This window comes from Oculina patagonica, chromosome 6, assembly GCF_052425735.1.
Source record: "Oculina patagonica isolate OP01 chromosome 6, crgOcupat, whole genome shotgun sequence".
Lineage (NCBI taxonomy): Eukaryota > Metazoa > Cnidaria > Anthozoa > Scleractinia > Oculinidae > Oculina > Oculina patagonica.
Genome location: NC_135763.1, coordinates 27,869,350 through 27,881,436, shown reverse-complemented (window position 1 = coordinate 27,881,436; position 12,087 = coordinate 27,869,350). Strand labels below are relative to the sequence as shown.

At 36.1% G+C, this 12,087-nt stretch overlaps 1 protein-coding gene across 2 annotated transcripts in view; it reads right to left on the bottom strand.

The window, feature by feature from the left end:
* LOC144658121 (ephrin type-A receptor 4-like) overlaps positions 1-12,087 on the bottom strand; it is a 42,762-nt gene that overhangs the window by 19,657 nt on the left and 11,018 nt on the right. Inside the window, exons 5-12 of one of the 2 annotated variants that reach the window (XM_078518460.1) lie at positions 11,834-11,907; positions 11,088-11,116; positions 9,942-10,570; positions 6,439-6,582; positions 4,550-4,888; positions 2,403-2,432; positions 1,856-1,958; positions 439-512 (exon numbers count right to left, since the gene is read on the bottom strand). In XM_078518460.1, the coding sequence (XP_078374586.1) occupies positions 439-512; positions 1,856-1,958; positions 2,403-2,432; positions 4,550-4,888; positions 6,439-6,582; positions 9,942-10,570; positions 11,088-11,116; positions 11,834-11,907 (1,422 nt within the window). Of the gene's footprint in view, positions 1-438; positions 513-1,855; positions 1,959-2,402; positions 2,433-4,549; positions 4,889-6,438; positions 6,583-9,941; positions 10,600-11,087; positions 11,117-11,833; positions 11,908-12,087 lie in introns of both variants that reach the window. The other variant, XM_078518459.1, reaches the window with a different exon arrangement.

Below are 12,087 nucleotides of genomic sequence, written 5' to 3'. Positions count from 1 at the left end.
ATATGAACTGATGTATCTACTCGAAGTGTGGATTCTTCAGATCATTGATCCAAGATTAATCCATTTTCGGATATAGGTAAAGATTCGCAAAATCCGTTTTTGGATCAAGAATCCGGATTTGGATTTTTCCCAAAGAAACGCACCCTAAGTGTCAAGACTAGCATGCGGAAAACAATTCTTGTCTTTAACTTAAAAGAATAAGCGAGATAAAAACCTTTAGAAAACTATAAGAGGTGACTTCCGGACTTGGCCTTCGACGATATTCGGTTTTACAATTTCTGCAATATTCGTTGAATGATGTTAACGAAGGCATTTTGCAGGAAAAGCACATTTACAGGCTATTATAGTTCCAGATTTTATAATGATGTAATATGGCAAGCTTTGGGTCGATATTGTATCTGTCACGCAATAATTCTGAAGATTACATGCAAAAATTACCTTCGTAGACCCTGATCTCGGATTGATTCGTTATTGGTACCTCATTGCGCCTTGCTATATTTTGAAGGCGCCATCTATTTTAAACTCAAAGAGAGGGAATATATTAATCATTGAACAATCTGTTTTTCACTAAAGGATAGAGCTAAGAATTAAGGTGATTTACTAATGAACAAAATCAACTCAATGCGAATAATTTCAATCAGCTTAAAAAGCCATTTTAAAACTAAAGTTTTTTTCAGAATATCAAGGATTATATCATAGGTGACAAATTACTCCTTAATTTTGGCGCGAAATTTTAACGTTAATTTATAATTTCACATGTGAAATTATAGAATTGTCATGGCAACGTAGCTAGCGGCAAGATGGCGTCCGTAATAAAAGATGTTTTAGAGCTTAAACTTTGTATATTTTCGCTTGCATTTCCTCTTAGCCAGCTAGCTTTGGCCATATAATAAAACTTTTGATGATATTTTCTATTTCAAAACGTCAAAACAACTTTAAGACTTAAGCCAATTACATAAAATGGCATCGAGCGGATTTTTGAGCGTTTTACACGGGCAACGTTTTCAGTTCGTTCAAGACGAACTACAGTCATAATGTGAGAAATAATTGACAGTTAATTCATCTCTGAAACATTTTGTCAACAGCAAAAATAAATCTCTAAAACGTTTTCTTCAAACGCTAAAAAACTTGCGAATTTTAGCAAAATGCATCCTTTTAACTTTTCAAAGCTCGGAGTTCGCGATGCAATATACCAGTCAAAAACCTACGAATGCAATTGTAATTTGTTACCTTTGATATTAATATGTAATCAAATGGAATACTCGTAAAATAAGGAAATAATTTAACTTGCATTTTGTCAAAGTGCTAATAATTTCCTGAGCCTTTTAGGCGAGGGAAATTATTAGCATTTTGACAAAACGCGTGAAATGTTTTCCTAATTTCACTCGTCACCATTTGACTACCAATACTAATTTAGCCACAATAAGGAACCAAATAACGAGCGCGCGCATGCGCAAAACGCAAACTTTGTTATTGGACACCTTGTAACTGGACACTTTGTTATTGGACACTTAAGCTGCGCGCGTTCAAAATTTGGTAAAAAATAAAGCATACAAAGACACAACTAGATTCGAGAGATTTTTTTTCATAGTTATGATTATGGACTGTTTCTAGTTGTTGTCTATGTATTGAAGCTGTGTATGTCAAAAGAAAAGAGAATGAGCCCCGGTAATAATACTTGGGTTTGATATTAACTAACGCGCTGCTACCTGAAACAATTAGCTACGTCAGCACATGCATTTGACGTCGTCACACATATTATTTTTTAAACTTCTTTCTTACAACATAGAGAAAGTGTTTCGAAACGCCTGAAGACACCTTTCATTATGTTTTATTACGGTGCTACAAGACTAACCTTTTAAAGATGACGTAACAGGCAAGAGAAGTGATCAAAACTATCAAAAACCCAGCTAATCCATATATGATGTTCAGATACATCGAAGTAGCAGTTTTGATTTCTGTTGAGCAGATGAAGCAACTTGAATTAAGCATGTGGAACTTAAAGAACTAAATAAGTTAAAATACCAATTACAGGACGGACTGGCTTGCTGAAAAGAATACTGCGCAATGTTATTGTGGAATGGCGATCTTTGATTTGCCCTATTTCCGGGCCTATATTTTCTTTAAATTTGATCCGAAAAAAAAGATTCGTCAAAATATCGCCTGATATTGCAAAGAGAAGCGAAAATTAGCACAACCGAAATTTTGGGACGATACAAAACGTGAACGATCTTTTGAAAAGTGTAGAATTGTGTTCCTTCAAAGTTAGGCTCTTCCCTTGGATCATAAAATCGTAAGCAGTTTTACCTTTGTATTGCAAGTGGGTTGGCGTGGAAGGTCCAAGTTATTGAAGGTGAAATGAGTTCTGATTTTCTATTTTTATAGTCAATTCTTCCAATTACCTTTAGTTGTTGGGACGGACGTAGTTGAAGCTGCCGAAGAGATGAAATACGTTTTAAGAGTAGTATTGATTAGAACATTCAACTAATAAATTATTTTACTAATATTTTGACTCAATATCATGTTAAGTCCAAAACCTTTAAGTATAGGGATTGAGATAGACAAGAGTTTAGGGAAGCTCGATTGTTTCATTCCGTGGTTACTTCTGCAGAGGAGCCTCGCCGCAGGGTTTGGTGCTGTCAACGTTGCTGTTAAAATTGTTTATCTCGTGAGAATTTCTGCCCTTAACGGCGTGGAAATAAAAAGAAAGAAAAAAACAACAACACAGAGATCATGGCGGTTCACTTCTTCGTGTCTCGCCAGCTCGCTTTGCTCGTAGACTCAAGACTCAAGAAACGGAGAGCTACTATAACCCATAATAAATCGCTTCAAATTGTCGCCTATGCTTTAATGTTTTTGTAGTTTCTCTCTTTATTAAGATAAACTTCAAAAAAGTAAAGGTGATTTACCACAACCCGTATATCTATCTGCATTGTTACGTAAGTGTTACGCTTCTAAACTGAAAATTTTGTACCACATTTTGGATTAATCATTTATGAACATCGAGCTCGAGCTCAATGTGATTCATAGAAGAATTCTCTTGAGAAACAAGTGTATTAATATTCTGTCGTTACTCACGCTTAAAATAATAATAATAATAATAATAATTTAATAATAACTTATAATAAAACTTTATTCAACACTCATAAAATAATAATAATAATAATAATAATAATAATAGTAATAATAATAATGGATTTAGATAGCGCCATATCCATGGCTCATGGCGGTTTACAGTAAAATGTTATTAAAAATAAAATTTACATTAAAAATTTACATCAGTGATAAAAAAAACTAACAAATAAAATAGCTAAGCTGTAAAAATGAAAATAAAACTAAGAATAATTAAAACCTTCTGTAAATCACGACTAACTCATTAACTGACTAACTTAACTGATTAACTTAGTAACTAACTAACTGACTTGCTAAACTATCTAATTTACTAATTAACTGACTAACCAGAAGTCTAAAATGTGTTAAAAAGGTATGTCTTTAAACATGTTTTAAAATTTGACAGCGAGCCGCTCTCTCATATTGTTCGGAAGAGAATTCCATAGGCTAGGTGCTACAAAAGAGAAACACCTATGACCATGAATTACTAAGTTGATAGATGGTACTTTCAACAGGTTATTTGAGGAGGATCGCAGGTTTCTGGTTACTACATAAGGCTCTAGCAGTTCAGTAATGTAACTAGGAGCCTGGCCGTTAAGCGCTTTATAGGTTAAAAGAAGTATCTTGTAATTTATGCGTTGGCTTATTGGGAGCCAGTGTAAGCTTTATAAACCTAAACGTTGAACTGCCATACATGGATATACCATGGCATTATCCGACTGTTCAACGTCGGACAAACTCTTACAGCGGTTTTCACTGTCATCATTCACTGCCTACTTCAAGCTTGCTTATCCCAGTTAAATGTTTCGAAATGTGAATGTTACTTGGAGGATTGTTTCTTACTGTAGATCTCTCATAAGGCTGAACGTTTTTTGTTTTGTTTTGTTGTAGGCCACGATTTTTACTGATTTGAACAATGAACTCTGATCACGTACGCGAGTCCCACAACTCAGTGACGTCATACGTGCGCCTGTACTCTATTAGGTGACAAGCATCAACTAATCACAATGCGCGCAATAGCTCGGTTATTTTATAAATCATACTATATTTCAAATTGCAACTTAATTAAATGATTGCAGACCTACTGAAACAATACAGAAACACCTATGACCATAGATTACTAAGTTGATAGATGGTTCTTTCAAGAGGTTATTTGAGGAGGGTCGCAGGTTAACTTTCTGGTTACTACATAAGGCTCTAGCAGTTCAGTATTGTAACTAGGAGCCTGGCCGTTAAGCGCTTTATAGGTTAAAAGAAGTATCTTGTAATTTATGCGCTGGCTTATTGGGAGCCAGTGTAGCTGCTTTAAGACCGGCTTGATATGATCGTATTTTCTTGTACTAGTAACAACGCGAGCCGCAGCATTCTGGACATTTTGTAGGTGATCTATCAAAAATTTAGGTAGTCCATATAATGACGCTTTACATGCGTACTTCACCTTTTGTTTCCACAAACACTTGGGCATACTTCCATTTATCCCTGTCACTTTCCAGTTGATTTAACTCACTCACAGAGTAAACTCTGAACAGATAGAAACTTGACGATGATAAACCATGCACTGTGACATTGACGCCAGTAATGTTATCCTTTCCTGGTGAATATCTCACTTGTCGATCACAAGCGTCCTTACAGTTCTTGCCTTCCCTAGACTTGCACCTAAAGCAGTCCAAGGCGTATGTAAGCGTCCCATCGTCGTCTGGCGAGAGATGCCAACTGATGACAACATATGTCTCCTCGACCACGGTTGTTTTTGCCTGGAGTGGAGCTTGTGGAAGCGCTAAGAAAGAAATTGTAACTGATTTACATCTTGAAAATTATTTAGATTTATAAGTCTGTGCGAGTGAAGCGGAAAGGGGGGTGATAAGCACCCCGGCTTACTTGCTTTTTGATCTGCTTGCTTTCTGCTTACTTTTATTCTTATATTTGTTTAATTTTTTAATACAACAGCTAAAATGAAATTGTTGTTACTGGTAGAAAAAAAATTAAGTATATGAAATCTAATTGTATTATACAATATAAACAGAAGACTTCAGTACAATTCAGTGTAAGCAATGCCGCTACCGGTGAGTCCGGTGAGCTAAAGATGTTTTCATTTCACGATAAAGTTTTCCGTAACCACGAAGCGCTGTTAAACCGATTTAATAAGCAAAGTAATGGAAAATTAAAACATCAATGAAAAAACTAACCTTTATTCCATCTGGAAAGTTTTTCAAATCTGTAAGCTTTATAAACCTAAACGTTGAACTGCCATACATGGATATACCATGGCATTATCCCATTGTTCAACATCGGACAAACTCTTACAGCGGTTTTCACTGTCATCATTCACTGCCTACTTCAAGCTTGTTTATCCCAGTTAAATGTTTCGAAATGTGAATGTTACTTGGAGGATTGTTTCTTACTGTAGATCTCTCATAAGGCTGAACGTTTTTTGTTTTGTTTTGTTGTAGGCCACGATTTTTACTGATTTGAACAATGAACTCTGATCACGTACGCGAGTCCCACAACTCAGTGACGTCATACGTGCGCCTGTACTCTATTAGGTGACAAGCATCAACTAATCACAATGCGCGCAATAGCTCGGTTATTTTATAAATCATACTATATTTCAAATTGCAACTTAATTAAATGATTGCAGACCTACTTAAACAATACACAATCAGTAAGAAACGATTGGATAACAAAAACTATAAAGTAGAAATTATATTTAAAACTTGCTAAATTTAGATTTTTTAACCAAACGTTATTTATTTTATTGTAATATCAAAGGCATTAAATCTTTAATAAAAAGGGAGTATAAGTAAGGTTAGTACAAGTAAGGTATTCTCAGAAACCCATAAGGGTTGAAACGTGTAACTCCCTGTCATTCGCATTGTATAAAGCGTTTGCACATTCGTTTACACTAAGTACCATATTTGGAAAATCACGAGATACATTTAACCAATAAAAATTACTATATTTGGATTAAAATTCACAGCGCGCGCTAGCTCGCGCTCGATGGCGTAATCTTGTTTTTGGTTGAATAAAGTTACATTTGGTGAAATGTTTCTGTTTCATCTTCATGAAGTAGTCTGGAGAACTTCGCTTCGATGCACTTAATGAATTTCTTCACTTTCTGTAAGAAATTTTCGGCGTTTAGGTCGAAATTCAAGCAACTTACCGCAAAACCAAAAATTATGTTGCGTGTGTCATTACGTGTATAAAGCATTCGCATACAAATTCTTAGTGTTTCCAAATATAGTACTTAGGAAAATGAATATTCAAACGCTGAACGCGCGCGTTACACGTTTCAACTCTTATGGGTTTCTGCATTCTTGAGTTCATTACCTTTGCAGATCGCCACATGTGATAATTTGTAGAATCCTTCATCACAAGTACAAGCTGTTCTCTCTGCATTAGAAGTTGAGTTCGCTGGACATTGAAGACATTTGGAATTGCTGATGGATCTCTTGTAGAAATCATATGAACATTCTAGATAACGGAGAAACCATCAACGATACAGTATTATCTTTACCAAAAGAGCAATTTAAGTAGAGCAGTAATAATAATAAAGATATTTTAGCAGGGAGCCCACGTCACAAAAAGGTGGTTCTCAGTGGGGTCCTGCATAAAATTAATAAAAAATATGATAAAAATGGTTAAAAAGTAAATATATAAAAATTGAAGATGTAAGAAGTTAAATTTTAAAAAATGAATATAAGAAATTAAAAAAATTATCAAATACTTCTAATATGTTAAAATGTCAAATGCGCTTTTTGCTTTGTCGGGTAAAATGTTCCATTCGTGAGCAGCTTGATTAATAAAACGGTTCTGGCCCCAGGAGCGACATGACTTGGGCCTACAAATGTCATTTCGTCCACGAGTATTATAATTTCGAAGGCACCTTTACTTTTTTAAAATTTAAGGGGGCTCTGAAACCGCCTCAGGGTTTTTCTAAATAATTCAAAAAGTGTAGAAAACTCTGTACGTTTTTTTTATGTATAAGTACTTTAAGCTAAACTTAAGGGTGTGGTGTCTTAAACAGGTAATACTGTTACTATGGTAACCAGTTATGTCGAGGAAATCGCCACAATTTGTTTGTCAATGATTAACCATTAGTTTGGCACCATTAATTTAGCACAGCAGTTGATAGAAAGTAGTAGTACTAAACCATGAAAGTATAAAAGCTTGAAAATGCTGAAAAATGTTATCATCCACATTATGGGAATATTTTTCTGTACTTCTTGAGTACATTATGCCCTAAACAAGAATAGGTAAAAATTTGGCAAAACACTGCAGGTCGAAGCGACGAATACCGCCAACTTAAAACCTACCGATTTCCATTACTATTCTTCATCCGTAGGTAGACTAATAAAGTAATAAACTCAAGGTAAGTGACTAATAAATTCATTTCTGGAAAGATGAACTCTTCCGAACTCTTTCCAAACGTTTTCAAATTACAATCCTCGCGCGGTAAAGTTCAGTCATAATTTAGTGACGTCATCGGACGGCATTAGGGCCAGATGTGTTCAGTCGTCCCTTCTGGGAAGTAGGCGACCACAGAGGGATGTCCGAAATTCAGGCTAACTCTAACCCTTTTAGTATACATTCTGAGTACACTGCACGCAATCCACGACTAAACGAACTTCAAACAATAACGTTTATAAATAGGAAGTTAGTAGTACATAATTACACGGGATCAGATCAATAATATAAAACTGAATCACAAATAAGCCGTACAGAGATAAAGCTTTTAAAAAATGGTTCATAAAATCGTTCATCAGCTGTGGTCGTTCATAAATACAGTCAGCGAGAAGCTTGTTTAAAGCAAGTCGATGGCTTTCACAAAAAGCAAGCAACAAGCAATTCAATCGCACACAAAAATTTATTTGTTGAGCTCCAGTTTACCTTTGAAAATGGAAGCGCTTCAGGTTGTTATATCCTCTTCGATTTTGTTTGGTATTGGATCGTTGATAATTTGAGAATATGTTTTTCTTCCAATTCTGCGAGCCTTGAAGCTAAAGACATTTTCAATAATGCGCAATTTTTGTGCTTTATTGTCAATAACGCACTGTTGGAGCTCGCTGGCGACAGGTACAGAAAAATCACGTGATCTATTTTAACCAATTGCAGATTGTATATTAACATATTTTTTTTTTTTTTTTTTATTGCTTCTACTCTCAGCGTACCCAGTGGATTCGCTGATCAAGTGAACAAGCTTCTTTCAAACTTCATATGGAACCACAAACCGCCAAAAATCAAACATGCGACAATGATCGGTAAAATCAAAGACGGCGGGCTCAATATGCCTGATTTCAAAATTATAAATAAATCGCTGAAAGCAGGGTGGGTTAAACGGCTTCTAACCCCTCATATGCAATCTTGGAAGACAATACCATTTAGTCTTTTACATCGCGTAGGTGGCCCCTTGCTGTTTGAATGCAATTTTTCATTGAAAACCTTGCCTGAATTGCCCGACCTACCACTCTTTTACCACGACGTCCTTAATGCTTGGGAAGGGATTGTTAGGCACACTCCCACAACAGGGAAAGAAATAGAAAACGAGATCTTATGGAACAATCACCTAATTACAATTGGCGGGAAATCTGTCTTTTATAAAAAGTGGTACGACGCTGGCGTAAAGACCCTAGCGGACATTCTGGACGATAAAGGAAAGTTCTTGTCTTTTGCTGAATTTACCAAAAAATACAAAATTAAAACAAATTTTCTATGCTATATAGGGTTGTGCAATGCTATTCCAAAGTATTGGAGGGAAGCGTTTAACTGCGATCCAGAAAATGAATTGGTTTGTACGGAGCAGTCGACACAACCAACAGTCAACAGTTCATTCTGGACTTGCCAACAAGCACGTTTATTTTACGTCTCCAAAGCGTTCCAAAAACATACAGCAGAATCTCGTCTAATCAAGGCCGGTTTTAGTAATCAGAACATCTCTGCGGTATATCTACTTCCATTTAAAGTCACAAAAAACATAAAACTCTCGATGTTTCAATTCAAAATAAACCACCATATCCTTTACACTCGTGATAAACTTTTTAGAGCTAAAATTACTGACGATGATGAATGTCAATTGTGTGGAACAAGACAAACGCTACAACATTTGCTCGCAGAATGTCAGCATGTCCAAATTTTCTGGAACCTCTTTACCTCTTGGTGGAACTCTTGCAACTCACCCAAGGTGGCTCTGACCAACAAAGATAAAATATATGCATATCACCCCGAGGAACGATCTTTCCACGTTCTCAATTTTTGCCTGATTGTAGCTCGATACTACATCTACACAGCAGCCAAAGAAAGTGAATCCTTTAGCTTACAAGCATTCAAAATCGTGCTAAAAAACAAATTGTCTACGGAACCGTCCGGCGTTCGAGCATCCGTGAGCTTTTAGATAATTAGAACTGTATTATTAAGCATAATATTTATATAGTACTACTAGAAGAATGATTAATAGACAATTAAATATATATACAGTTAGTATTAAGACCTAAGTGTATGAAAGTAGTGAAGAAACAATGTAATAAGTAATGTATTGTAAGTAGCATTGTAAGTAGTGTATGTATTTGTGTTGTAAGTAGTGTTCTTTGTGTTGCAATAAATAAATTAAAAAAAAAAAAAAAAAAAAAAAAAACATATTTTACCTCACGCGTGCGTGGAATGGCGCCAAAGCCACGCTTTCATTATCTGCTCAGTTCCACGTAACTTACGATTTAGCACAGTTTTCACTATAAAATGTCAATGTTTGTTGTCCACTAAGAAAAACATCCGGTCGCGGAGAGCAACACAAACTAATTAGTTTCCTAAACATGATGACAAATAACATCGCAACTAACCTTTGCATTCCAGTGGAGCCACAGTTCCATTAACAAGCTCATAACCAGCTTTACAAAGACATATCACGTCATCTGTTGTGTTCCATTCTCCATTACTGAGACACACGCTTGATAACTTGACTTTGTTAATTGAGTTTACATCGGTACATTTTCCTATTTGTTCGATAAGATCTGAGTCATTTGCTGGGGCAACTGTTCTTGGAAATGTCACTGAAGTACTGCTTGTCTTTGGGCAGTATTTATAGCTAATGACGACTTTAGTTATTGTCACACAGACTCCTTGGTCTAAAAATGCCAGATATATGCCTTTGGCTTTAGTTACCACTGAACCACGAAATACCTCATTTACTGAACTTCCGGGAGAAGGCAACGTTTCTGGCGTTATGACGGTTTCTTTTTGAAACACCCCTTTTGGTGGATCAGGAGCAGGATCTTTGGTATCAGTATGGTAAGAATAAAGAGTAAAGTATGTTTTGCAGAATTTACTAGTAGCCATCTTGGGACAGTTAAGAAGGTTGTAAGTCACTGCAATATCCAGCTGCGTAGTACTCCTGACATCAATGAAGTCTGTTTGTAACCAGTTCTTAGGTTCCTTTGTGATTGCATCACTAATATCACAAACTTTGTACCTCTTTTTCACAGTTGAAGGGTGGATCCACTATAACAGAAGACAAATTTCAAGTTAAATGGGTATCAAAAGATTGTTAAATGCTATAATTTAAATTAATGATTTCACATTTAATTTCCTCTCCATCAACACCACACGCAGGGTTTCAAAGCATGATGATGTAGAAAGTGTGAAGCAGAAGAAGAAGTCAGGGAAAAGCTCTGTCCTGTTATGGAGCATGCATGGGGTTATTGCATCATGTTGCATTCCTGGGCTAGACTTGTAATACGGTACAATACTGTACATGAACTCTCTAACCAGGAGGCAGATTTAATTATAATATATTATAGCAAAGTAATAACATATCCCATCAAGGGGGATCCTTCACAGTGCCAGGCCAGTTAATTAAATTTAGCCCAATAATTATTGTAGATGGATGTTGTTGAAATATCTTTTTTTGACCCCTAGACTGCCAACACAGTGACTCTGGTGCAGAGAGACCAAAATCTGTAATTTACACCCCCAAGCGAGGCGACTACCTCTTTTTCACAGTTGAAGGATGGATCCACTATAACAGAAGATAATTTTTTATTAAAATGGTTACTAAGCGAGTATGCTAATAGTAAGGGTTGATTTCTATGAGAAGGACTGAATTTATTGTCACTTCGAAAAAAAGGATAGCAAAGAATCAAATCGTTCTAATAATAAATCCAATTATTTCTCTGAATTTTTAATAGTAATATAAAATTTATTTCACGCTTTGGCGAAATTGCGTACGGACTGAATTTGTTTTTTTGGAACTTGCAGTTGTAAACACTCGTTCTTTTGTACCTTTCTGGAATGGAATTTTCTTGTTATATTTCTAAATCTTCCTCCGAAACTAATTGCTGATAGTATACGATAGCTCCAAGCTATCGCGCAATATCGAATGGCATCCAATCAGATTGCAGCATTTGCATAAGAGCATTATATTAATTAGTAGAATTCTGCTAATACATGTTAAAACACACACAGGTCATAGCCGAATGATGACATGGTGCAAGTGTGCTATTAGATTATACTCGCTCGGCAAACGAAAAGTGTAAGAAAAGTGTAAAATGTAATCCGTGAGCAGAATGACACCTTTTCCGTGAATTGCAGCGTAAAACCCCACCCCAAGTGAGAAAGTATAACTGATGAATCCAAGGAGAGAAGCAATACTTCTAGTTGCTTCTTGCAAAGGTTACCTACATAAGCTTCATAGATGCTAGAGGATTATGAACACACTTTATCCAAGAAGACTCACCCCTGCACCTTGTGAGTCTGTTTTGATGTTCCAGTACCACAATTCCTCATTAGGTGGCACATTGACAAGCATTTCTGAAAAAAAAAAACCATCACGATTGATGAGACTCGCGCAAACGAATGTTTACTAGCCAATAAATCATCATTTGCCGAGTTTGAACATGTTTTCTTTTGAATCTTAACGCTTGCAAACTACATTGCTTATCAGATAGTAACTAGTAACAGGGGGGGCGGCGGCGGGGGGGGGGGGGGTGG